The sequence below is a fragment of the Protomyctophum bolini genome, assembly GCF_963924005.1.
Source record: "Protomyctophum bolini genome assembly, chromosome: 4".
In the NCBI taxonomy this organism is placed as follows: Eukaryota; Metazoa; Chordata; class Actinopteri; order Myctophiformes; family Myctophidae; genus Protomyctophum; species Protomyctophum bolini.
In genome coordinates, this window is record NC_137865.1 from 43,355,833 (window position 1) to 43,383,414 (window position 27,582).

General features: G+C 41.6%; 1 protein-coding gene across 1 annotated transcript; it reads right to left on the bottom strand.

Annotated features, from left to right (window-relative positions):
* Positions 1-2,232: 2,232 nt before the first annotated feature.
* kiaa0513 (KIAA0513) lies at positions 2,233-27,252 on the bottom strand. The gene is made up of 12 exons (XM_080761802.1): positions 27,186-27,252; positions 20,579-21,214; positions 19,580-19,679; positions 16,841-16,914; positions 16,421-16,491; positions 14,515-14,716; positions 13,934-13,974; positions 13,740-13,812; positions 9,777-9,854; positions 5,144-5,224; positions 4,484-4,578; positions 2,233-3,292 (listed from the first exon to the last, which is right to left on the bottom strand). The coding sequence occupies exons 2-12, from the start codon at positions 21,010-21,012 to the stop codon at positions 3,243-3,245; spliced, it is 1,299 nt and encodes a 432-aa protein (XP_080617928.1). The 5' UTR covers positions 21,013-21,214; positions 27,186-27,252; the 3' UTR covers positions 2,233-3,242.
* Between the last annotated feature and the right edge of the window lie 330 nt (positions 27,253-27,582).

The following is a 27,582-nucleotide window of genomic DNA, read 5'->3' on the forward strand; positions in this document are numbered from 1 at the left end:
AAAAAGTCATCAGATTATTGGCCTGATAAACGGAATACAATATAAATAGCAAGAATAAAACAAGATAACGAGAAAGGCAGAAATGTGACTTGACTGGTTTACGTTAACAGGGCAGAGGAGGACTGCATGGCATTGTACGAGGCCTACGTGTAGAAAAGATACGCCACTCAACTCAACTCGACGGAATGATTTAAGTTAATAAAATGTTATTGCACTACTACATGCGACGAGATACAAGAGCGTTGACGGGCCGTTCCACATGGGGAAAGGATACGGGGGCACTTCAGGGTCATAAGGTTAACATATAATTTACACACAATTAACTTACAAGCAGAGAAAGTCTTTAAAGATGTTTAACGATTAGTTAAATATGTATTTACATTAATAGAGCCAACACATAAACAAAATAAGGATTTGATTCAGCACATCATCATGTTCATAAATCATATATTATATTTTAAATAATTCTGTCGCATTTTCTTGAAACACCTGAGGACATTTTTCAAATGTTTTCATGCCCCTGCTTGAGAGGTGCTTTGGAGACACAATGCTACCTCCTAGTGGCATGTTGTAGTAATACAATCAAGAGACCACCTCACAGTTGAAATACTCTGCACACTGTTGTTTACAGTTTACACATGCAAACATCATAGATAATGATGCACAGTACACACACACATTGTAAAACAGTTACGTAGCATATGGTGTTATTTATGTACCGTTTCTGAACAAAGCTACTTTCCACAAACATCTACAATACAGTCTAATCCAGTCAGATCTGATACCGTGAAATATCTACTTCAGAATGCCAATAAAACCCACAGACAACAACATGATTCAATTTGCATGCCGAGGAATTTGTTTATCTCTGGGAATGTACATGAGAGAATAGTTCTCTGAGCGTGTTTAGTTAACCACAGAATGTGGAATAATATAGGCTCCTCATTGGTACAGTATGTGCCGGGGTCAGAGACTCAGAAGATACAGACGAGGAGTTTCAGTCAGGACAGTCAGGTACGTACAGGAAGGCACTTTGGATGGATTAGGAGTCTGTGATGTCTATATCATATATGGCACTCTCTGTGGTTTCCAACACAGTGGTTCCCAAACCACAAATGGGTCGGGACCTATTTGTGGGTCCCTTTATGTTTTGTTTGCTACATTTCGTTTTTAATTAAATTATAATAAAAAAAAACATCACCTCATTTTGGCCAATCACAATTTGCGTCCTCACTTTTGTCTTCAATGTTTGTGTTTACACAGACCCTCAAAGCTGGACATAGGAAGGGCTAGCGCCCCTCAAAAAAGGTCTAAAAAAAACCCCTAAAGAAATAAATAATAATCATGTTTTAAAGTAATTTCATGAATAAAAAAATAAAATAAAGAAATTCCATAAATTAGAAAACAAATGTTTTAAGAAGTAGTGAAAATAGCCGATCTACAAGCTACAAGGAAACTGTAGATCTTGCTATTTTCACCAGTATGGGTCCCGGGCAAAATGTCTAATTTCTCCTTTGGGTAACACGCTAAAATGTTTGGGAACCACTACTCACATAGACACGTAATATATAATACTACTGTACTATCATAAATACTACATCACTACATCATAAGTACTACTGTACTGCATCATAAATACTACTGTACTACATCATAAAGTGTTTGTCAGAGGAAGGCTAATAAACAACAGTGATTCCTAAATTTCTAAATAAACAAGGAAGACTCGAGAAGGTATACGGACGGAAGGACACGCCAATTGCTCTCAAACGTATTTTCATTGACGGGCGTTTGTAAATCCGGATTTATATGTCATTGCAGGCTGGTGTCACGCACCAGAAATAGCCAATCTACAGGCTCACAAGATAACACGTTTGCAACACGACAGCGTAAACGTCAAGCACAAGACACACCATTTTGGGTGATTTTAAATAGGCTCAGTCTGTGGATAGCCGCATCTCCCTTTAACCCATTCAGGACGGGAACCCCTTTTGGTGTTTTAAGCATTATGTTGTTATCCTTTAGCTATTGAAAAATAGCAGATCTACAAGCTCATAACTTGTAGATGTGCTATTTTTTTTTAATCCTGAAAATGTGGCACAAATCTTTGAATATATATTCTTTCAGAGCAAACTTTGCTTCTGGGGGCTCAGTAGAACAACATATTTTCAGATGGGGGGGGGGGGGGGGGGGGGGGTCAGCGGCCAATTACATATATTCTTGGGGGTCCTTGACATGAAAATGTTTGAGAATGACTGACATAGAAACATGAGTTTTTCAGAAAAATGTCAGGATTTAGAAGACATTTGTAGAATCGTCCTCAGAGTGAAGGTGTTGTGTAGCAGCTTCAAAAGAAGCCATGGGGAAAACTGACCCGCAATAAAAAATGTCTATGCTACCATCTGGAAAAGGGAACTACAATTATTCGTCTATTGCGGCAGCTGATAATGTATGTGTGCACCAAGAATTGGTCCAATATAGTTCACAAATACTTTGCTGGTTTGGTTTTAGCCTACATAGTTGCCATATGAATGTAATTCTCAAATAAGACAATGCAGAAAGTAGTGACACAGTTGAACAAGCTTTCTGTTATTGTCAGTGTACAGTATATAGATTGATGAGTAGTATGTGAAGTGTATATGAATTGACCTGAAAATAAAAACTCATCTAAGTAAGCAGCACACAGAAACAGCTTAAAGTAGTTACACTGTAAGCATCAGATATTATAATTCATAAGATAACTGAGTTTGGTATAGAGTACATACATATAGGGTGACAGAAACAGTAACCAGCCTGTTTAAAAATCATAATATACAACTACATAAAGCTAAAAACGTGTGTGTTTACTGTGTTAGGTTTGCTTTCATTCTGAAGCTGGTACTTGGAGTCTTGGACATTAGTGTGCGGTCAGTTAGTAATTAGAGTGATTAATGGTTGTAATAATGTCACACAACTGTCAGTATTATTGCTGATTACAGGACACGCTATAGAGGAGGGATACAGAAGTGTATAGATATGGTTTACCATGGAGCAGTTGACTGTATTGTCTTGGAAACCCCGGCCCTTGCGACACCTGTCAGTGGAGACGTGGTCTTTGTGCTGAGGCGATGATGAGACATTGTTGATGTACGGTATGCAAGCGCCGTCAGATGATGAGACATTGTTGACGTACAGTATGATGTACGGTATGCGAGCGCCGTCAGATAGTCACTTCGTCACATGAATTGAAATCGGCCATCTCTGTCTCACTCTGCTGCCATTTTCTCAATGTGGTCGGTCAGCAACTTGTACTGTTCTGCAGAGGGGAAAACACACACACACATGCAGCGTTATTTGGACACAGTTGAACACTGAGTGACTACCAGAAACGTAATTGTAAGTGTTGTAGAATTGTGATCAATTCAGGGATGGGTCCGATTAATCGATTATCGTTAATAGGACCCGAAATCGATTATGAAGATTAATAATCTATAATCGTTTTGTTTTTTTGGAAAGGCAAATTTATCATCCAAACAGGACAGGGCTATAGGCCTACCAAAGTCTGCTTGGGATGTGTCTGTGTAGCTGCATGACTGAGAGGAGTGTGAGTGACTGAGTGTGAGTGGAGATTGATTCCAGATACAGGTTTGGAGGATTTAGCAGGTGTTGGGAATTTACCTAATCAGGCCTAGGCTGGGGTTGCTACGGTGATCAATTGGCTCAACACTGGTCCAGGGACCACCTGTGGTCCTCATTTAAAAGATGGAGTTAGTAACCAAATGGACCCTTATTAACTCTCAAGAGTTAAAATTATTGTTAATCATCTACATCAGGGGTTCCCAAACTTTTTTGACTTAGGTACCACTTGGGGGTAAAAATCTTAAAAAAAAAAAAAAAAGCCCCCCCCCCCCCCCCCCCCAAATGATTAATCGTTAATATTTGATTATACAAATCGATTTTCATTTTGGACACATTTACACATCCCTACATACAGTTGTCCCTGTCACTCACTAATGTGCAGGGAGAGTGTGGACCACTGTTTTACAAACACAAAACCCATTTTGTGCCGTAGACACTTTTTTTATGGGTCACTTTATTGTTTTGTTTCCTACATTTAGTTTTACATTTTTATTATTTCAAAACATTTTCAAAAAAATATTCCCAAAAACGCTGCTGTACGACCACGTAAAATAAATCAGGCTTAAACACATCCCTGCAATCCACCTGCCATTGCGTTGAAAGAAACAAATACAAAGTAGGCTGTGTGTGACAAGGGGACAAATGGGAGGGACAGAACATGGACCTAGAAAAAGAGAAAGGTTTACATGCAAACGACCAGACCCGAGAAAAGATGAGTGAAGAAATGAACATGCAAACAGGTGCAGAGAGAAAGCACTCTTGAGACTGGTACAGTACCTCTCATCTAGACCTGTAATAACATTCAAATGCCATACATATATCTCTTACTTTACTTCTATGCAGCCATCAGAATGAAAATATGCTTTACCTTCATTCAGGTTTCCAATCACTGCCTGTTTCTTCAGGAAATCATTGCAGAGTTTTTTACTGAGCCCAAAGGCCAGCATGTTATGGGTAAATGTCCTGGAAATGCATAATAAATGCAGAAAAACACACATACGCTCAAATTATTTCATCCTTTTCATTTTCTTTCCTACTAGGCTGAGGAATATATCCCACTCTTTTCACATTGGCCTGTTATAGCGCCACCAACAGGTCGATTTTTGCTAAACACATTTTTGAACAAAATGCCTCAAATCATCCAATTGCCATCCAATGCATGAGAAGAAATGTCACCCTTTTCACATTGGCCTATTATAGCACCACCACCAGGAGGCCACAACCTGACCTGCCCTGGTGGAGACCTTTGTCTATAGTTGAGTTTATATTTATCATCACAACTTTCACTTTTACGTCTATACACATCATATTTAACATGAGAAAATCTCACACCTCATTACCACTCACTACACTTCTTTCTTTCTTTAACTATATTACACAGACAATAGCAGGTAGATGATCTGTGCACAGGTCCCTGGCACTGGAATGTCTTTGTGAGAAGCGTAGTGGAGGCAGGCTGGTGTAGATGCCTACTACGTAGAATATGAATTAATGGCTGCAAATGTGTTATATAACTTTGCTTCCTCACCCCAGTTGCCCAAAGGCAATGTTTTCATCCATTCTGGAGCTGTCGTCTCTCTCCTCTTGTGTCATGTGACACCACTTCTCCCTGCAGGAGAAAGCATGAGGGTTTTATTCAGAATGCCCTTTGACCTTCATTTGTTCTACAATCTACATATATAACCATAGAGAGCTGGGAATCAAAACAACTGTCAATATTGGCACTGACTTTTGTTAGGAATACAGATTGTAATATATCTGTTAAACAACTAAAAACAAGTCAAAATGTTGGTCAACGGGGTACTAGAATTTAGATCCTTATGGTGATTAATTTAGTTATAATATTAACAGTTGCTACACTAAATGTGTAGCAAGTGTTTGCAAAATCCCCATAATTGACAAAACAAAAGGAGGAGATATACCCTGTTACTGCTAGAGATCAAATATAATGCAAACAGAATAAATTAAAATGGATTATATGCATACAATAACAGAAAGACACACACACACACACACCAATGACAATGAGACTTTTCAAACACATCAACTTGCCATTTGCTTAATAGTCAAACAAACAAAGAACAAGTACATTAATTAACGCAATAAATTCAAGCAGGTCACAGACAAGCATGACATGTATTACAAAAGTGATACATTATTCCACACGAGAAATTACACACGATAATCGTTAATTATTTATGAATTGGTATCGCAATTATGACTGGCTATCAGTGGTGGAAAGTAACGAGGTATATTTACTTAAGTACTGTACTTAAGTAAAATAAATTGAGGTTTTTACTGAGTAATATTGAGTATTTCCAATTTCCAATACTTCCAATTATTTCTACTAATTATCACTACATCTCGGATCCATACTTTTACTCCACTACATTTAATTGAAAACTTTAGTTACTAGTTCATTTGTAGATTGTAGATTATTATTGTAAAACATAAGTTAACAACTTCAACTCTATAAACCCTATTAACATTCATGCCAATATGATGTCATAACCCTCATCATTAGTTTGTACATGAATGAAAGAAGGTATTGGCTGCATGGTAATGCTATTAGTCACCTACAGTATGGGGTAGAAAGTAGTACAATAACAGCCTATAAAAAAAGGCCCAGGACTTAACACAGAGAATACAGAAGACAAAAGAGGAACATGTTGCACTTTTGTAAGTGTTTCAAGGAAATGCTGAAATCCTAAAAACACACCAGGAGGGCTACATCAACATCAGGAGGGCTACATCAACCACAAGCCGAAGCTAGCATCAGGATAGAAATGTTCTCTCAAAACTGATCTGTCAAAATTGGGAGGCAGGACCAGGGGTCATCATCGCCATGCTGGCTTGTGGTGGACATTTTTGTCAAACATTCCATGTTTGCCACGGACATACACGATGAGTGGACAATAAACATCACCAAGAAGGCAGAAACACAGACAGACCTGGCCCTGAAAGACCGTTCAGTACAGTTCTGCAACTCTGAGTGTTCAAATGGAACCAAATGGTTACACAGAACACCATAGTGTCGTAGTAATACATAAGAAAACAACCCCTTTTGGTGTTTTAAACATTATGTTATAATCTACAAGCTTGTAGCGTGCCAGATTATAACAGCTTGTAGGTCTGCTATTTTTGAAAAATCGTGAAAATGTGGCGCAAATGTTTGAATATATATTCTTTCAGAGCAAACGTTTTTTAACTAAAATCTTTGCTCAGGCCTAAATGGGTTAAAATGAGAAGATTATAATGGTGTGTAAAAAAAGAAAAGACCAAGTCTTTGGCACGGACACATGTGTCCGTGTGCGGACATATTGATGACCCCTGGACAGGACAGTATACTAAGAGAATGACACAATCATGCAAACATACATATACATACAGACTAGCATACTGTACAGAGATTTATGGGGAGAACATAAATTAGCTTCAATAACTTCTTCTGGGCTCTCATAATAATGCTACTGTAAATGAGCAGGAACGAGGCCTGCCTATTCCTATCCTGGCATGCATAATGTCTAATTTATATCTATGTAGTTGTACAATGGTGTCCTATCTGCAAGCCAACATGTTATGCAAGCCAACATGTTGCGATGTGGCACAAGCTTGCAGATCGGCTATTTTTTGGCACAGGACACTGTCGTACGACCACTTAAATGTGGCTCAACACATCCCTGCAACCGACCTGCCATTGCACTGAAAGAAACAAATACAAAGTAGTCCGTGTGTGACAAGGGGACAAATGGGAGGGACAGAACATGCACCTAGAAAAAGAGAAAGGTTTACATGCAAACGACCACACTCGAGAAAAGCAATGAGTGAAGAGATGAACATGCAAACAGGTGCAGAGAGAAAACACTCCTTGGGGACTGGTACCTCTCTCACCTATAGATGCTAGATATAATGCCACTCAAATGCCATACTAGGCATTATACAGATAGTGTGGTTATCCCGTGTTTCACTTCACTCTGAGTTCAGATTTACAACAACAACAGAGATTACGCTGTGAAATCCTGTTATTTTAACTCTGTGAATGGACAAATGTTACCAAATACACCCAGTCCATTTTTACTCAAGAGTGAAAAATGAACACAGAGGAACAGGGATAAGTCAAAAAGAAAAATAGTCAAAAATAGGTCTAAAAATGCATCTGTGTGTGTGTGTGTGTGTGTGTGTGTGCGCGCAACATACTATAATGGAAGGAAATAAAAAGGCATGATAAATGTGTTTCAATGATTTACATGATTACAGCATTCATCACTGAGGAAATTATGATGACCATTGACCACGGATTGGGAGAGCGTACTAACTCCAGACACTGATCTCCAGTCAGCTGGTGTGTGTGTGTGGATTTAAGTCTTTAGAGGTTTAACCCTGACTGTCGCTGTTCACTGGAGCACATCTGATTAGACCCCGAGGCTACTGCGAGACCTTCAGCCTCTCTCTCTGTCTGGCCCTCAAGGCTACGTTGCACCCAATCTGCTCTCTTACCTACTTCTAATCTACACCGGCTTCAGGTTTCTTCTCTCCCCTGATTTACAGTATCTTCGAATCCTATCTGTCTGCTCTCCCACCTCAAACGTAGTTTTGTTGATTTATCAGCACCCCCCCTACCCCCTACTAGAAGTTCACAGCGCACCACAATGTGCCGTAGAGCAGTGGTTCCCAAACCTTTTCATGTCAAGGACCCCCAAATTGACACTAATTAGCCCATTTGAAGAGAAATGCCAGGGACCCTTCCATAAGAGAAGATTTATTTTTTGTTTTACGGCTCTAGCAGTGATTCACATCATTTCTATCTCTGAGACCCAAATTTATATTGTCAATGTTAATTAAACTCTGAGTGTACAAAATGGAACCAAATGGTTTAAATTGGTGCACTCTCTGAGTTACAGACAGACCCATAAGCGTCCATTTGGTTCCTATAAATATAATTTAGCTGGGGACCCCCTGGAACTCCCTCAAGTACCCCTGGGGGTCCCCCGTTGAGAACTCTACGGCAGTGGTTCCAAAAGTGGGGTCCCACTTTTGGAACCACTGCCGTAGAGTTCTCAACGGGCCTGAAAATTAAGTCCCGGTGCCAGCCAGCAACATCTTCACAATAGATAAATACACAAACAGACAGAACGGAATTATAATTTTTATCCTAAGAAAATCCAAATATATATATATTTTTAATGAAGTCCGAGGCCTGGCCCGACCCTAATTAGCATACATTTTATCTCCGGCCCGGCCCGGAAACGTCAGGTCAGGTTCGGGGCAGTACTATTTGAGAACCCTGATGCGCTGTGAGAGCTTGTGTTTCAGCTATTTTCGCTATTCGTTGTATACGACTGAAGTATAGGTACTATATTATAGTTTTAAGTGGTTGAGCCCACTCTCATAGTTTGACCACAGTGTCGAGGAGGGCAGCGGACACAGACCTCTCGTCATTCTGTTCCTCGTCCGTTCCCCTGCCCGGCAGCAAAGGCACAAGGAGACAAAGGGTTAAAAGTCACATGCGAGAGGACAGAGGGGGCAGTATAGATAGAGGACAGGAGGAGGGAGCACAGCATAGAAAATGAGACCATTAATAGTTCGAAGAAAAGAGAAGAAAAGAGACGTCAGTCAGCAGACCATCAGGAGTAGTGAATTAAGATTCATCTTGTTTTCAGTGCTGAAGCCAACGGTAACGTTGCAATCTCCTACTACCTGCTTCACATTTCTCTGACAAGACACAGATATGGTCGCACACACACACACACACACACAGTCATTCCAATTAAGTTATTTCTTGCGTCAACATCTCATTATATTTGCACACTATTCGGCTTGGTTTCATGCTCTCCCTACCAAGTATTCTGATCATGTACTATACTGTACCATGTCTTATTTACAGGACATCACTTTAGCCATTACTTTACTTTCCACTCCCACATTCATAAAGACCTTTTCAAACCCATTCTCATTGCATAATATGTCATCGGTGTCGGGTGAAAACCTTGCATGTCCAAACTTTACTCACTTACTTTTCAGGAAATGCATTTTATTTTAGCTACTTTTGTATGAGACACGAAGAAAAGGTTATGAAATATGGAGATGCTAGGGTTTCTGCTTGTCAGCGACAATATCCATCTATCCACACAGGCTCATCCATTCCATCCGCTCAGTCTCACCTGGTCGTAGGTGATCTTTTCTTCCTCTCACAATGAACAGCATCAAAAAACGCTGCGTTCCAGAACCGTAGAGTGTGCCTAATAGTGGAGAGGAATAACAAACAGGTCAGTTGCTTCATTGATTCTCACTATATTATACACCCATGATGACCTCTGTGTCCTGACTCCTGGAGAGCCCTTTACAGGTCGCTCCCTCCAAGAGATTGTTCATTTTGAGTGACTTTCCCAGCCACATGGGTGAGGGTTATGCCTGATTTATACTTGATGACGTCACCCCCCCCCCTCCCCCCTCTGCTACTCAGGTGGAAGAACGCATCACTGCATGCCAGGCTGAAATCTCACAGTGGATGTCTTCTGACCACCTCACGCTGAACCCAGACAAGACTGGGCTTCTCTTCTTCCCACTTCAGGAGCTAACTATTTCCATAGACAACGCCCTGGTGACTTCAGTTCCAACAGCCTTGGTGTTGTCCTGGACAGTCAGCTCTCATTCTTTACTTTATTCGTTTATTTGGTCGGGACAGTGTATATTGATGAACATTACATTAAAAATGCAGTGTAAATATACCAGATTTAGCAAAACTTGCTAATTTCCATCTGCAGTCCCCAGACATCAAACATCAAACAATACAAACAGGACTGACATACAGGACATAGCATACAAATACCTAGTACATTTCAAACGTAATAAGACTAGTAAGAATAAGAAATAAGAAAATATTAAAACTATTATTAGGGCAGGTTTACTCTAATAATCTCTCTAACACAGTATACAAAATAAATACACCTAAAATAATCATGAATGGTTGCAGCTTTGGTTTTTCAAGCAACCATTCTTTCAGATTGTATTTAAAAGAGGAAAATGTAGCACATTCCCTTATATGCAGAGGACGTCGTCCATTCCATTTTACACAGCCCTGTACTGAGAGGACATTTTGGCCGAATGTTGTTTGCCGGTGCGGCACTTCGCAGTCTCCTCGAGTTGTCGCTCTGGTACTGATTCCCCTATCGGGCTTTCGTTTAACCCATTCTGAACGGGAACCCATTTTTGGTGTCGGCATCATGTTATGCTTTATCTATTGAAAAATAGCAGATCTACAAGCTCATAGCGCGCCACCGAGTGGCGCGCTACGAGCTTGTAGGTCTGCTATTTTTGAAAAATCGAAGAACGACTGACATTTTTAGAATCTGATCTCGGGTCAGAATGGGTTAATCAAGACCAGTGTGTGTCCAGTGGAAACCTCGTATGAATCTGATCTCAGGTCAGAATGGGTTAATGAATTCAAAGCACACATTACAGCGGCCACTCGAGGCCTGTAGGTTTACACTCTATAACATTCGAAGGATTAGCGTTAGACCCTTCCTCACCCAGGAGTCAGCCTAGCTCCTCCATCAGGAATATCAAAACGTGTCTCTAATATGTCTATTGTAACTCTATGCTTACTGGCCTTAATTTCCGGCATGTGCATTTAAAGGGACACTTCACCCTTTTTGCAAAAAAATACATGTTAATGACGTTTAGAAGCTTTAGATCACTTTCCTGGGGGTATTTATGTGTGTAATATGTGGTTTTAGATATTTTAGATTGTAGCAGTGAGCCTGTTGTCTCTGATGTCATGGACACTGGTCTCACTACCTTCCTGGACTACAATTCCCATAATGCTTTGGTGCACTGCTCCTCCTTGTGGATAGGGGGAGAGCTGTCTTACTGAGACAACATGTAGTCCAGGAAGGAAGTGAGCCCAGTGTCCATGACATCAGAGACAACAGGCTCACTGCTACAATCTAAAATATCTAAAACCACATATTACACACATAAAGACCCCCAGGAAAGTGTTCTAAAGCTCCTAAACGTCATTAACATATATTTTTTTGCAAAAAGGGTGAAGTGTCCCTTTAAGCCTCTCCAATTGATCCAGAATGCCCGCTTGGTCTTCAACCAGCCTTGGTAATTTAGATAGCATATTATGTAGACATGGCACAGGGCAGGGGTCTGCAACCTTTTGGAAACAAAAGTGCCATGTTATTATTTTCTAGATGTGCCATGTCAATTATTGTCAACGGTAATTTTAATGACAATCATTTTGATTGTCCACGAATGTTAACTGTGGGGTTTGATTTGGGCTCTGCTGTAGGTGGAGATGGGGGGAAGTGGCTCATGGGAGCAGTCAGTGTCAGAGTTTAACGAGGTTGATCTCTATTTAGTAGAGTGTTGGGTGCGGCCACACAGACTGAAGACACACACAGAGAGCAGAGTGCAAGAGAAGACCAACTGAACTCAAATTCGCGTGGCAGGCAATGTTCCCAGCACGGCTGGGCTGACTTTATTTGTCACTAGGGATGGAGCTCGATACCGACCCGATAACAAGCTTATTGAGTACCCGTTATCAATAAGATTTGGGCTTATCAAGCCCGTTATCGAGCATAAAAAAAAAAGAATCATCCATTCTGGCACAAACATGTCGGTCTAAAAGTGTATACTGCCAACCAGCGCTGCCCGGATAAACAAAATTACGCTTTTTCTTAAAGTGACTGTACACATATTAACCAGTTTCTTTAATATTATTTTATTGGTAAAAAAAGGTAAATTGCCTTCCGTCTGTTAGAAACCTACTGTATTTGATGGCTCTAGTAAAAGATACTGGTTCTGTTCAGAATTTATTGTCTCCCATCTTTCCACAAAATAATAGAAAATGCTCGATAGAGGGCTCGATAAGAACCCGGCTTGATGAGCCTGATCGTTAACCCATTCTGACCGGGAACCCATTTCGGTGTTGGCATCATGTTATGCTTTAGCTATTGAAAAATAGCAGATCTACAAGCTCATAGCGCGCCACCGAGTGGCGCGCTACGAGCTTGTAGGTCTGCTATTTTTGAAAAATCGAAGAACGACTGACATTTTTTAGAATCTGATCTCAGGTCAGAATGGGTTCATCAGACCAGTGTTTGTCCTAGTGGAAACCTCGTGTGAATCTGATCTCAGGTCAGAATGGGTTAAGGTGCTCGTTATCAATAAAACTTAACGAGCTCCATCCTATTTGTCACTAAGTATTTATGTTCTGTTTAATCAAGTGTCTGTGTGGAGCCAATAAATGCATCAAGCTGTCTGTCATTCCATGTGACTGAGAGGAACCCACAGTAGCAACAGACAGCGCTACAATGACCTTTTTACATGTTTTACATTGTTATAATGATCATTATAGACTCACAACAATAACCTCGATTCTCTCCCAGACTCCCTCTCCAAAGTCCAGAGTTCAGAGTTTTAATGAATGTATAATTATGTACACGATGTAATTTGCATACAAATTGTGAGGGACTTTATTTATTTGACTTTTTAAATAGTCCATCAAAAATGCTCTCTCACACACACACACACACACACACACACACACACACACACACACACACACACACACACACACACACACACACACACACACACACACACACACACATGCCAGTGTGCCAGTGTTGGCACCGGTGCCTAAGGTTGCCTACCCCTGCAGCGCATACTCATAATTTCATTGTACAAATATTCTACTGTTATACAGATGTTAGGTTCTTAAATTGCTTATGTTATCCTTGATGACTATTTCTATGTATTTTATGCATTACCATGTGTTGTTCTAAGCTTACTGTAAAACGCTCTGGATTAACCCATTCTGGGCGGGATCCCCTTTTGGTGTTATAGCATCATGTTATGCTTTAGCTATTGAAAAATAGCAGATCTACAAGCTCATAGCGCGCCACCGAGTGGCGCGCTACGAGCTTGTAGGTCTGCTATTTTTGAAAAATCGAAGAACGACTGCCATAGAAACATAGCTTTTTCAGAAAACTGTCAGGATGTAGAAGACATTTATAGAATCTGATCTCAGGTCAGAATGGATTAAGGATGAAAGTACAGGTCATTGTGGGACCCAGTGGATCTCACCCAGACCAGAGTGGACCTACTGTACGTACCAGATGGGCTGCTGCTTCAGGTGGGTGTACAGGTACACCTTCTCCTCCTTCTTCTCTTCCGGAGCCTCAGACACTGTGTGACAGCGAGGAGGACGTCAAATATTAAAGTCAAATCAATGCATGGGGACTACTTACTGTACGCCGTGAAATCCTCAGGGAAATACGTAGACTTTCTATTGACATAAATACTGTACCTGGAGACTTGGGCTTGGCGTCGCCAGGACTCTCTTCTTCACTGGATATGAGAATGAAGGGAAGAGTCAGGACAAGGACAGATAGGCCCTTATTACATAATAATTACAATAATTTGACATTATCTTTTTTTTGATGCATAATCTAAATCTAAATCATTTCCATTATCTGTATACTTTCATCATGATAGTAATAGCCGTTTTACAAGCTCAGTCACCGCACTTATAGATCTGCTATTTTCCCTATTTTGTAATTTTTTTAATTATTAAAAGAATGCTCATTATATATTTTTATTTGATTTTCATTTCATTTATTTGTATGAATTCTGTACGCTATATTTACCCTGTGCAATTTTGTTTAAAACCTTAAAGCCTTACAGGCAAACATAAATGTAATGATAATTAATAAATATTATTAGATTTATAAAAATAATACACATGTTCAATGCCAAAAACAATTAAATCGGGAATCTCAATTTTTTTATGTGGCCTCCAAAAATGTCATGGTCGTGACAACCCGGAGGGCGGATTGATCACAAATTCATACAAAATTAAAAAAACTGTAAAAATAAAAGCCCTCTCACTTGCGAGCACCTGGACCTCTCAACTTGCTCTCCAGGCCTCCAAAGAAGCTCTTGACGTCGGTCTTGGAGGTGTTTTTAAGCATCCGCCCGGCAGCGTCTTTCTTCACGGACAGCCAGGTGTTGGCCTTGTTCAGGTAGTTGTCCACGCCCGCAGCAGAGCCACCGCGATCCAACAGCTCCGACGGAGACAGATGGGACCGTCCTGAAGAAGCAGAGAGGGGTTGAGGTTTGTTAACAATCAATGTACAATCTACAACATATTCTACGACCTCTTAGAACTGGTAGAACATGAATAGTGTTTGTGGTATTGATAGCGAGTTCAAAACTACACGTAAACAACACACGTTGTAAGAAGTAGAACAGTACGTGTTACTCAAAAGTAACCTATAGTCCTTTTACCGACTGAATTCCCACGTTCAAAGTGAACAGATAAAAGAGACTTTCCAGTGTTCTACACATCAACTAGCCTGATTATCAGACTTTATGCAGTCAACTCAGAGAGTGGGCGGGATCTTTGGGCTGGATCCAGGCTACACATCAACATGAATACAGTACATGGGAAGGGCAACAGCTTGTGGGAGAAGGTGCATATGTGTACTGTACTGAGTGTATTTACACATGAGAGATCTGTTCTGTAATTCTGCTCATGTCATCATGTCCTATTCTAAGAAATCTGAGGGGTGTATTTTCTGGTCTTCGAGGGGCAAACTTTGAATCCCTATCCGAGGTGATCATATTTGGATTTTTGCTGTTAACCCATTTTGGGGGGGAACCCCTTTTGGTGTTAGCATTATGTTATGCTTTAGCTATTGAGAAATAGCAGATCTACAAGCTCATAGCGCGCCACTCGGTGGCGCGCTATGAGCTTGTAGGCCTGCTATTTTTGAAAAATCGAAGAACGACTGACATAGAAACATAGCTTTTTCAGAAAACTGTCATTTTCAAACAGACATTTTTAGAATCTGATCTCAGGTCAAAATAGGTTAAAAGATATTATTTGATAAATACAACGTAATATTTCTTAGTGACATACCGTAACCGTTTGCCAAGATAATTCTATGATCACATATTGTATATTTTAGGTGTTCATAAAACAGTACATCGTTGATCTCACTGCAGTGCTGTGAGCCTGTGACTCATCTTGATGTACTTTAAAGTCTTGCATGGATAAGCATAAATCTCACGAGGCAGTGTTGCAAGTGAAACCACAATGATTGTGAGCAGCAACCTGAACCCGCCCTATGAATCTTTTTTTTTTTAACTTTTACTATTTTTATCCCACGATTGTGCAACCCATTCTTTCACCCAGTATCTTCAATTTCCTTTCTTTCCATTTGTTTGTGTGTGTGTGTGTGTGTGTGTGTGTGTGTGTGCGTGCGTGCGTGCGTGCGTGCATGCGTGTGTAGGGGTGGAAGTACAGGACAGGACAAGACAACGAAGCAGTATAAACTCAGTACTGTAAAACTAGACTCATTCCAGGATATTCTTAATTATGAATAATAATTATGAAAAAGCAGTTGCTGTTTTTTTAAATAGGCTTCCCTTTTGATTTGTATATGGACACGTGTTTTACTGTACATCCAAACTTATGAAATATCAGCCTTTGGTAATATGTATTATGGAATCACAAACAAGGATTGCAAAAGACAAATGCAAAGCAATTGGCTAATTGACTGTATATAGTAAGTCATCAATATGTTATCTTCTTTTCTGTGAAGCAAGTGCATCCAGTTGTATCGGGTTTGACCATTATTTAACCAAATTATGATCACGGTACTTATGCGCTTCTTGTGCAGATCCAAATGAAAATAATTCAAGTGTGCATGCGCGAGAGAGCGTGTGCATGCATTCGTGCATGCATGCATGTCTGCGTGTGTCAGTCAGATCGGGCAGAGTAGGGCCTTACCAACGTGGTAGTATGTGAAGCACATGGTCATTAGGTTTTTGGCCGGGCTGTAGTCGTCCATTTGGAAACATCTGCAACCAAACAAACATTATCTAACAAACAAAGATGGAATAATGGTGGAAAAAACAACATTTGCCGTCTGTGGAAGGATTACCAGGCCAGATATTAGATATTATCTCCCACCCATACACTGTCGCTGACCACACACACTAGGAAAACACACACTATGTCTTCAAACTCTCCGAGGGGGGGGGGAATGAAGAAGAAATAAATTATGCAATTACGTGCTACTCATCAGGAACATTCCGGGGCAATGTGCTCTTTGGCTTTGAGTTAAAGGCAAACAAACGACTGTTTGAGATAAATCAAGCAGTGAATTGAACAAGTCAACAAACAAATATAGCCTACAACCAGACTCACTCAAAGAGCACCACGGCAAAGGACTGCACCAGTCTGTAGAAGGTCGCCTCGCTGACACATTTGGAGTTGCAGCGCTGTAAACACAGAATGAAAGAGATATTTATGTGTGCGTGTTCTGTCTGTCGAGCTAAAAGCAGGATGACAAAAACACAGCTGAACACTGTTTCCATGTTGTAATCACCAGCTCGCTGATGCAAACAAATAGCTCGCAAAGCAATACAAGCAATGTTCTGGAAGGCTACTCATAAATATAAATAGATCAGATTATACTGAAAATACAGAAATAATATATTTCATGCATCTACTGTATATAAGTGTAACATTACATTTCTATACTGTTATCATTTGTAGAGAAACGTTTTAATACAGATGTACAACCGTCTGAATTGAGCTTAATTACTTCATTTAGCAATATTAGTTTCAATGCAGAAAACGTACAGCCTCTTTTACAAGCCACACTGTTTGCCTTGGGATGGGAAGGGCCTCTAGACACGCGTCCTCCACAATTATGACTCCCTGCTGCTGAAAAGGCATCGCTAGTCACGCTAGTGCGTGCAGGATAGTTTGCCCGCATGCAGACAATTGTGTTTGCTGGAGTGCTGAGCCAAGCCAGAGGCGTCAAGCTCCAGTCTCCACGGTGGCGGATGAGTCCTTTACACGCCAAGGACCCCCACATTGACACTAATTAGCCCCGCGGACCCCCCGTTTGAAAATATATGCCAGGGACCCCCATGAGAGAAGATTGTTACGGCTCTAGCAGTGATTCTCAACCCGTTTAATTTCAAGGATCCCCCAGTTTGACCTGCATTAGGCTACGGACCCCCAATTTAATGGCATTTCCGTCTCTGGTACCCCCAATTAATATTGTAAAATCAATGTTAATTTAACTCTGAGAGTGTACAAATGGAACCAAAGGGACCATTTGTACACTCTCAGAGTTACAGACCCATAAGGGTCCATTTGGTTCCAAACTATCATTTAGGGGGGACCCCACTTTTGGAACCACTGGTTTACACCGATTAGCTACGGTGAATTCTTCCCTGGTCTGTTTATGAGAGACTGAACTGAAACGTAACATTCAGAAATGATATGTAGCACCTATCGAAACTCATAATTCAGAGACCCGTTAAATTCCCATTCCGGAAGTGGACAGTTCAGTGCCTACCAATGACATCATCGTTGAGGATTCAAGTGAAAAGAAACTACGGCCTTTCTGGAAAGTTAGAATTCTGAACTGTCTGACAGCCTGCCTCTGAGACATACATTGGGTGGTACCATAACCATTAATGGTACCACCCAATAATGGGCATTAGTGAGAATTATTTAATTAAGATTTACAATGGTTTACAATGGGTGAAATAGTCCTTAAAATGTTCCTCTGGGCACAGTTTACACCTGTATCTGCTAACCTATTCATAGTTGAGTTTTCGGTGAAGAGGTGACCACCTAAAACTACCACATGACGTCACGCCGCAGTGATCACACAACGGTATCGCTCTGTTTTTACTAACCAAAACGGTGGTCACCTCTTCACCAAAAACTGTACTATGCCTTTACACCCGCAGCACATAAACCACATATTTTGCATACTTGAAGTCTAACACGGTCCAGTGGAAGGGAACAGGATCATATCTGGCCTGACAAACTATTTTGTAAATATAATTTCCAATAGCTGACTGACAGTCCAGGTAGGATATGGACAGCAATAGCGTTGAATTGATTAAACCGGGGTTAGGGTAGGATGAACAAATAGTTTCCTCTTGAGACTTCTCAAAGAAAAACGTCTCTCAAGCTGTGTTTTACATGCCTTTAAATGATACGTTGTTACTCTCCGTTTTAAGAGACCTTGGTGGACCATGAAAGAGCTCTTGTTCTAAAAGGAGCATGACTCTCTAATGCTGCATTCAATTTCACATGGAATCAGGCAAGCGTTAGACGGCGACCGGACTTCATTTTAGTGGACGGGGGAGCAGGACGGTAAAATATGAAAAACGCTTGCCTGGTTTCACATGAACGGGCATAAGCCCTACTTTCGCCTGCCTGCCTTTTTTTGGTACTATTCATAACGTGTGGATGTAGATCGCCCATAGTAAAAAAAAAAAGTTTAGGGATAAGGATTAAGGCACCGGTGAAAATAGGGCCCTCTGTCTCCAGATAAAATGTTATTTAGAAACTTTTTGATGAACTAAATATCCTTTTAAAACACATTCCATCCCGTTACTATAATAGGCCAGATCATGAGGCCAGTGTAATGCGCGAAAAACACAGAAAAAGAGACCACTTCCACCCTGACCCGGAAGTGATGGCCCTCCAGATTTAAGCCACATCCTCATTCTAGGCTGTGTATCGACGCGCGATGGATTAACTTTATTTTAGTTCAAAGATCAAAGATTAGGGTTTTATAAGGTCTCCAAGATCGCAGTTTGTCTCATTTTGAGGAGAAAAGGGACTATTAAGCGTGCGTGTGCGCTTCGGATCGTGATGTAGGTGTTTCTACCATGTGAGTAAGTGCTGTATATAAAGGTTCCAGGTCCTAAATTAGCCATTGATTGTGTTCTGGCCCACCATCTAATCGTCATTGAAAGAGTTTGGCCCGATGCCGACCGCTACTCTACTGTATTTGACAAAAAGCGGTAGATCCCATCCAAAAACACCAAGCTGAGTATATACAGTATGTGTGTGACAAAATGGCAGAATCCCCCCTGACCTCATGCTGTAAATCTATCCCCATATAGTTACCTGTGCGCTAACGTATTTGGCAAACCACTCTCTGCCTTTGCCATCCTCTCCACAGCACAGCTCCCCAAAACGTGCCTTCTCCTCCTGGTCAAAGTCCTCCCTAACACAGAAGAGTAGCAAGTGATTTATTCTCGGGCCGACATCGTGGAATGTATTGTCAGAACTTTTGACATAAGGGCTGTGAGAGCTAAGCATGTACAGCTCCATCTCAATGAATTAGAATATTGTGTAAAAGTTTATTCTTTTTCCCTAATACAATTAAAAAAGTAAAACTGCCCACAGAGCCAAAACTACTAGTAAATGGTTTACTGACCATGTAATTACTGTGCTTAACAGACCAGCCAACTGGCCTGACGTGAACCCCACAGAGAATCTAGGTTGTATTGTCAAGAGGAAGGTGTGAGATATAAGACTGAACAATACAAATTCATTTACGGCTGTTATCAAAGCAAACCTGGGCTTCCATAACACCTCAACAGTGCCACACCTCCATGCCACGCCCCATTGATGAAATAATTTGTTCAAAAGTAGCCCAGACCAAGTATTAACTGCATACATTAATATGCTTTTCAGATGATCAACCTTTCTCGTTAAAAATAAATATATCTTTTGTGAAATATCCTAATATTTTGAGATTTTCATGAGCTGTACGACAGCTGGCCATAATCAAGATTAAAACAAAAAAAGGTTTTAAATACTTCACTTCATGCACAATGAATTGAGAATATATGAAAGTTTCACTTTTTGAAATTTATTACGGAAGAAAATGAACCTTTACACACAATATTCTAATTCATTGAGATAGAGCTGTATATTTTGAGACTGTGAAACATTTTTTGAGGAATATCCTGCCTGTCACCGTGCGCGCAAACACACACACACACACACACACACACACACACACACACACACACACACACACACAATGCAAATACACAAAGAAGTTGCCGTGCACAGATGCACACACACAAACACGTCTGGACACCGAGCCTCTCTTACCTTCCGTGAAAGATCTTCTCCACGTAGGCCTTCATGAACCCCCGCCTCTCCGCCACCTCTGCCCCGCCCCCATCCATCTCCCCGCTGTGATTGGACAAGGAGGAGGACGACCGTCTCAGCTCCCACCCCGAGGACGGCGGCCCCATGTCGTTCTCGCTGTCCGCCGATTCGGTGGCATCGCTGTCGTTGTCCCGGTCCTCCCCTCCCCCGTTATGGTGCTGGTGGTGGTGGTGTGAGTTGGGGGCTGAGGGGGCCGAGGGGGCGATGGGCTCAGGCAGTAACCCTGTGGATTCGGCCTCTGGAGAGAAAATGTCCGTGTGGCCCTGGTGGTGCTGACCTCCACCACTGCCGCCGCCATCACTGGAGGGCCCCGTGACCTCTGAGGGCCCCGTGACCTCTGAGGGCAAGTCAAAGTCTATGAGGACGCCTTCCATGTTGGAAGAAAAGTCGCTTTCCTCTCTAGCCGCTGAACAGCTTTTATGAATATGCTGATGATATGTATATAGATGGTAGTCCTCAGTATGGCCGCTCTGCGCGCCTTCTTCAGGAGCAAGAAGTCGTCAGTCAGGTATGTGCAGACACCCACCCTCCCTCGAGGGGTGCTGAAGTTAAAGTCGACCCACACACTCACAGCACCTGTACAAAGGGGGGAGGGAAGACAGTTAAAAGAGAAATAATATTGTTTATGTGAATGTTTTAAATATGCAATTTAAAAAACACAGACTGGTGTTTGGATCAAGGTGACATTTTTAATTTTCTGTCAAAATTATTGGTGAACAGAACACTAATGTTGTGTTTGTTCATGTAAAAACATTTCCTTATGCAAAAACCTCAGTTGCAAATAGGTACAGTAACACAGGAAATTCTAAACTCTACGACAGGAAATTCATACCACCACCAAACCATCGACAGTCAGACAGCTCTGCAGCAGTGAAGGCTTTCTACCAGTCAACAACAACAACAACAACAAAAAGAAGAAAATCCTGCACGTTTACTGTGCGCTTTCAAACTGTGTAGTGATGACATGCCAGTGATGGTCAAATTAGAACCCCTTTCAAATCCAAGTAACCCCCAGGGGTTCTACTGTCTGTCACTGTTACATAGGGCCTCCCATGAGTCACGAACTGCCACCACCGACACAACAAGGGGGCCAAAAATAACCGTTGTCTTTTGCTCCTCGGACACAGTAGCATCCTGCAGGCTTCTCAGTTTAATGCTGCTCTCTCTCTCTCTATCTTTCTCTCTCTCTCTCTCTCTCTGTGTCCTTGAGCTAATCTGCTTCAGGCCCTCTATCAGGGGACATTGTTTGGTGTTCCAAAACCATTGGCTGCACGCACGCACGCACACACACACGTACACACTTTGCACAGATTTCTACCTTGCTATCTTTCTAGACTTGTGAGAACATATATAGTTCACACACGTGCTTATGCACATGCACGATTGGACGTGCACACTGTCCCTCTGGCCTATGCTTGGACTACTGCATCCATGAAGACCATAACACTGGACATGTTATATAATAATGAGACACACACACACACATACACAAGATTACATTCATCTGAAGGAGGGGAGGGGGGTATTTGGTATACATGTATACATTCTGTCTGGTGCTATGCTGGGTTTATACATCCTCTACATGTCATGTTGTGTTATTATTGTCCATGTTGATCAAGCAAACTCAAATGTGAACATGGACAACATACCGTCGAGTTAGATTTGTCATCCTCTACACATGTTCACAGGAAGCAGAGTGAGTGTGAACGGCCTGAGAACAACCAGTCCCGACGTCCTATAATGCCCAGTGAAGCCATTGGCCTGAGTAATGTGTACTGTCCAACCCACACTCACTGGAGTCTGCATGCATGTACCGTACATGTACAAATGTACTCATATGCACGCCTGCACGCGCGCGCGCACACACACACACACACACACACACACACACACACACACACACACACACACACACACACACACACACACACACACACACACACACACACACACACACACACACACGCACACACACACACACACACACACACACACACACACACACGCACGCGCACACGCACTAAGGAAATTGTGCTCAGTAAATCTTGATGTTCCATCAGTCATTGTGCACAAGCTGCAGTATTTCTGGTTCCATGAGCAGAGGGTTAGCCCCCGGGCCCACACACACACACACACACACGCACCCCCACACACACGCGCGCGCACACACACACACACACACCTCCTGTTCCATCCCGCCCCCACTCTCCACACTAGGGAATATGCGCAGGGGGAGGAGCTTCCATCACTGAAATCATCATCATCATCATCATCGGTAGGAAATGGAAAGCCTTGGCAGGGTTTCTTTACCACCGTCTGAGCCTATTTTGGGCATGTGCAAAAAAATAGCAAATATACAAGCTATTTTCGTCAGCAACACCATCATGATTTAGTATAGAATGTGGTTAAGGCCTGGCTGACCAATTAATTTGAGTTACTCTTATGTTTTTGCTACAAGGGAGAGACTTCAAGATAAGGCAAGCACTTTGATGTTGTCTATTTAAAGCCGCAGTAGATGGCTCTAGGAGGCGGTGCCACATTTTTTATGTATTAATGTTCAGCAACTACAGACTAAAGACAATAACTATTTTCATGGAGGAAAAAAAAAGAGAATCGGGCCTGGGCCGTGGCTCAGCGGTCCAGGCACCTTGGCTGGTAATCCAGTCTGGCAGTGTGCCGCGGGTTCGTCTTCGATTCACATTTGAGCAGGAATCGCGCATTACCAATATAACTGTATACTGTAGCACACTGCCCCCACAGTGGCCTATGTACAGTAACGACATATCCTGTCATGGAGAAATACTAAAGATGAATTGTCACACTTTTGTGCCCTCTTCCACTCGCAATCACAGCCATTCATCAGACTCTCTAGGGCCGAAAGGAACAACAGCGCGTACTAGTACTGCCCGACTGCAACAAAGTGTTCTTCTAATGTAATAAAGGCTCCCACTGGTGTTGTTGTTGGCATGCTGTGTGTGTGATAGCAGCATAAGGTACGCTGTAGACCTGTAATGCTGCCTTCTCTCCTTTCACGCATAGGGAACACTTGGCACGATTCACACATAAAAGCCAGCAATGGGTTATGCAACCCCTGTCTTATTTCCCCTCCAGGAAATAATATTCATCACGCTAGTCTACACACAGACCATGCAGTCCCACTCCCACACGATCATCAGCTAAGCTACGTACTTAAACCACATCAACCCTAGTGTCCTTGACTCCCTATTCTGTGGTGAACATAATTATTTGCTGAAAATAGATCTACAAGCTTAGCTCACAAGCAAAAAGGTTTGGTGTAAAGGAAATACTACTGGACCTGCTAGTATAGAGCACCGGGGAACCCCAGTCACTGGAGCAGATAGGGTTAGGCCTGACCTCAAAATGTAAAAGAAATCTTCTAAATCCTCCAGTTTTCTGAAATAAATATTTTCACGATTTTTCAAAAATAGCAGACCAACAAGCTCATAGCGCGCCACTTGGTGGCGTGCTAAAGTATAAGAGAATGCTTGAAACCTAAAATGGGTTAGAATGGTTATCCCTATGACATAAGACAGTATCGCTTGTTGAAAATAACATGTTTTCGGCTGAAAAACACAACACATAAATAAGCCATTGGAACATTGGAGTCTGCTGTAGTTTCTGTTTGAAGTCTGCCGTCGAGCCAATCAAATTAAGCCATTGGAAATGAATGCCACCTTATTGAACTAGTTATGCACAGAGCCAACTATTCCAACTATTTGCATATACCAGAATGGTTCCAAACTTCCAATACTGTATGTTGTGACCAGATGCTTTGGAAAACCTCTTCACTGCTCCTTTTCATCATTCTCTTTAACATTCCAAAGCTTGAAATAAGAAGAAGGAAGTCAAGGAAGAAAGAACCGATAATTCCACTGAAGTGCTCACTAATCCAGTATGTGCCCTACTGTAATTTGAGACGGTATGTACAGTAGTAGTTCAGTATTTTCATAGACGTTTGGACTTCTGTCTCCTGCTGATCAATGAAACCATCTCTGGTTCCTCCCCTAATTTGCAGAGGTTACTGTAGATAAATAATGTACTATTGGCTTCTCTTTTTTCAAGTTCTACTAGTTCTTCAACACCCATTTCTCCCCAAGTTGTACTAGTCTTCAACACCAGGCGGCCTGTCAGTATCCATCTCAGACACCTAGTCATGGGTGCCACTGTGATAACGAGTGTCTAAACTGAAGCGATGGAATGTCGTCCTCGTCCTACGACCCAGAGCTGATGTGGGCTGGCCTCTTTCAGGCCAAACCAGGACAGAGACTAGAGTATTAGAGTTTAGATGGAGTATCATGTTGATACCCATGCAGGGGCGGCCTTAGGAATCTGGAGGCCCGTTTCAAGACCAAATATGAGGCCCCCATATACCTATGACATAATTATTTTGTTTTAAACAGCCGTATTGATACAAATAGTTTGACTGTTCAATATCACACGGAGCCATATACTCTCGACAATTAGCAACAACAACACCTCTCCTCATCCTGTCGTCCCTTCCTTCACAATTAAAGTGTCTCCCCTTTACCTCCCAATGCTGCACATTTTACCCAGGATATTAACGTAAAATAGGTGTAACTTAACATTGTGGGAGAGAGCAAGGCAGTGTGTGAGCGAGCGAGAGAGATAGAGAGGGCCAAGAGTGGCGGGGGGTTGACCAACGCCTGACGTTCACTTGGAGCTTGGATTTCAATTGAAACTGGTGAAACATATAGCTAAGGCCTCCTACTGATGTTGATACCTGGTCTGCCCTCAGCGTCTCTCTTCTGTAGTCATAATGTTTTGTCCACTGTCAAATGTGATCCCAAAATGCAAACATACAGTACCACTAGGCGGCCTAGTCTAGGCCTATAGGCCTACTACTCACTCAGTGCAAGTATAGATCACTGTATGAAATGAATGAACTGTGTAACTTCACCTTACACGCTGGTCATTGGCGATGTGACAGGCAGAAGTGGCTGATGGCAGATAACGCGCGTGGAAATGTGATTAGTTATGGTCTGGTCAGTATTATGGCTGAGTGCTAAATTTACTAAATTCTCTTCACCTCACATGACATGACCCACACAATGAATGGCTAGACTGATGCTATAGTGCAGAATGTGTACTATCTTATAGAGAACGAGAGGGAGAGACGGACACAGAGAGAGATATTATTAGTATTATTATGTACATACCGGTAACTAAGTGTGTTTGTTTACCTGTATGCGAGTGTGTTTGGCCAGTTGTGTTACCAGAGACACCTATACAAAAACACGGCCCCATGTAACTCAATGCATTGCCATGGATAGGATTTAATTTCCCAATAGTCCAGTATTGTATCGTGTGTTTTTTGCAACATGTTATTATCTATTTATTTTTAAGTTGAAAAATGTGTCAATTACTCTGTGAACACTTCTACTTTATTATAAGCTCCTTTCATCTGAGAATGTTTCCCAGAATAGACCTACTGTATACTGTACGTTTTGGGAAACACAGCAAAGTATCAGATTATTGTCACTGACAGACTCCGACAGACGCAGACCAAGAGTTATGGAGTAATTATGGACCTTATTAAAAACAAAGGAAGTTGTCCTCAATGTGCAATTCCAGATAACAGCAAAAACACAGGCATATAAGTGCCAATCAAAACCAAGTGTAGACTAAGCAATGTCCTAAAAGCCTGACCTCTTCTAATGAAAGCGTAATAATATCACATTTATTTTTTATATTTAATAAAAAACAAAATCCATAACCACAATCCAAATACACCTGTAAATTATATTATTATTATTATATTAATTTATTTGATTATTTGTTATTGTAGTAGTAGTAGTAGTAGTAATTACCCATTTGCCTGTTAAATTTTACTTTATGTATTGCTATTTTGTATATATTTATTTTCTTTCTTGTATTGACCTGCTTTTTACCTGTTTTCTGGCATTCCGCTGCTTGTTATTTGTTTCACGTGAAGCACTTTGGGTTGCCTTTTATGTATGAAAGGTGCTGCTATAAATAAAGTTTATCATTATTAATATAAAAATGAGCTGAACATATTGGCGTCCTGGCTATAACAAACTGTTGCTCTGCACTGTGCACCGCAGACTGCACTGGTACGTGCGCACTTGACAGCTTTCCTATCAGGAAACAGCACTGAATAAACAGGGCAAAAAAAAGGCTGACGTTTCCTGTAATGTTAAGCAGGTAGGCTATGGCATGGCCAAAATATAGCATCGCAAGTCGCAACAGTTTCATGATAAAAACGGGTTGTCCCCCAATATGTCCGAGTGGTGTGTGGTACCCCCGAAAGCAGCGCCTGCATGAAAACAACATTCATCAAAACGTCACGACCCCCGTCTGACAAGGATTAACATTTTGATGTATGAACAACACCCCCGCGGGGGGACAAGTTAAATGCGAATCAAGGAATCATGGAACTAAATGCTTTGGCCAAGTTCTCTCTTTAAAATAAACAAAATGCAACAGCACATCATTAAAACAGGCTACAACTTATTAATATATTTGTGTAAATAACAGCTGTACGTACATGGAAGGTCCCTCCGAGGTAGCAGCAATAGAGGGGCTGGTCTTCTGTTGTGTGTGTGTGTGTGCGTCGTAAGCTCTGCTCTGGTACTGTAGGAATGAAGTGCGCATGCTCCGTTTGGCTAGACGGTGATGCAGGCAGGCAGAGGGGGAACCCAATGACGTCGACAAACAAGACTGCCTATGAGCAAGCATCTCTGCAAGACTGCAACATGGATTTATTGATGATGATGATGATGATGATGGGGGCAAGCCCAAATGTACAAAATGTTCAGACTGAGAGCAATTCTCGCTATTCTGCAGTTTGAAGGCAAATTATTTATCTGGGGGCCGGCTTATTATAAGAATGATTTTTCGATGAATTGAGCAGCATGTGATTGTGAGGAGGAGACCAATGGAAA

Excerpts from the sequence above, each read along its gene's own strand:
- kiaa0513 (XM_080761802.1), bottom strand. The coding sequence starts at position 21,012 with ATGGAAGGCGTCCTCATAGACTTTGACTTGCCCTCAGAGGTCACGGGG. Across the intron at positions 13,975-14,514 it reads AGAGGTCCAGGTGCTCGCAA|TGAAGAAGAGAGTCCTGGCG; the intron begins GTGAGAGGGCTT and ends TCTCATATCCAG. Across the intron at positions 13,813-13,933 it reads CGCCAAGCCCAAGTCTCCAG|TGTCTGAGGCTCCGGAAGAG; the intron begins GTACAGTATTTA and ends GCTGTCACACAG.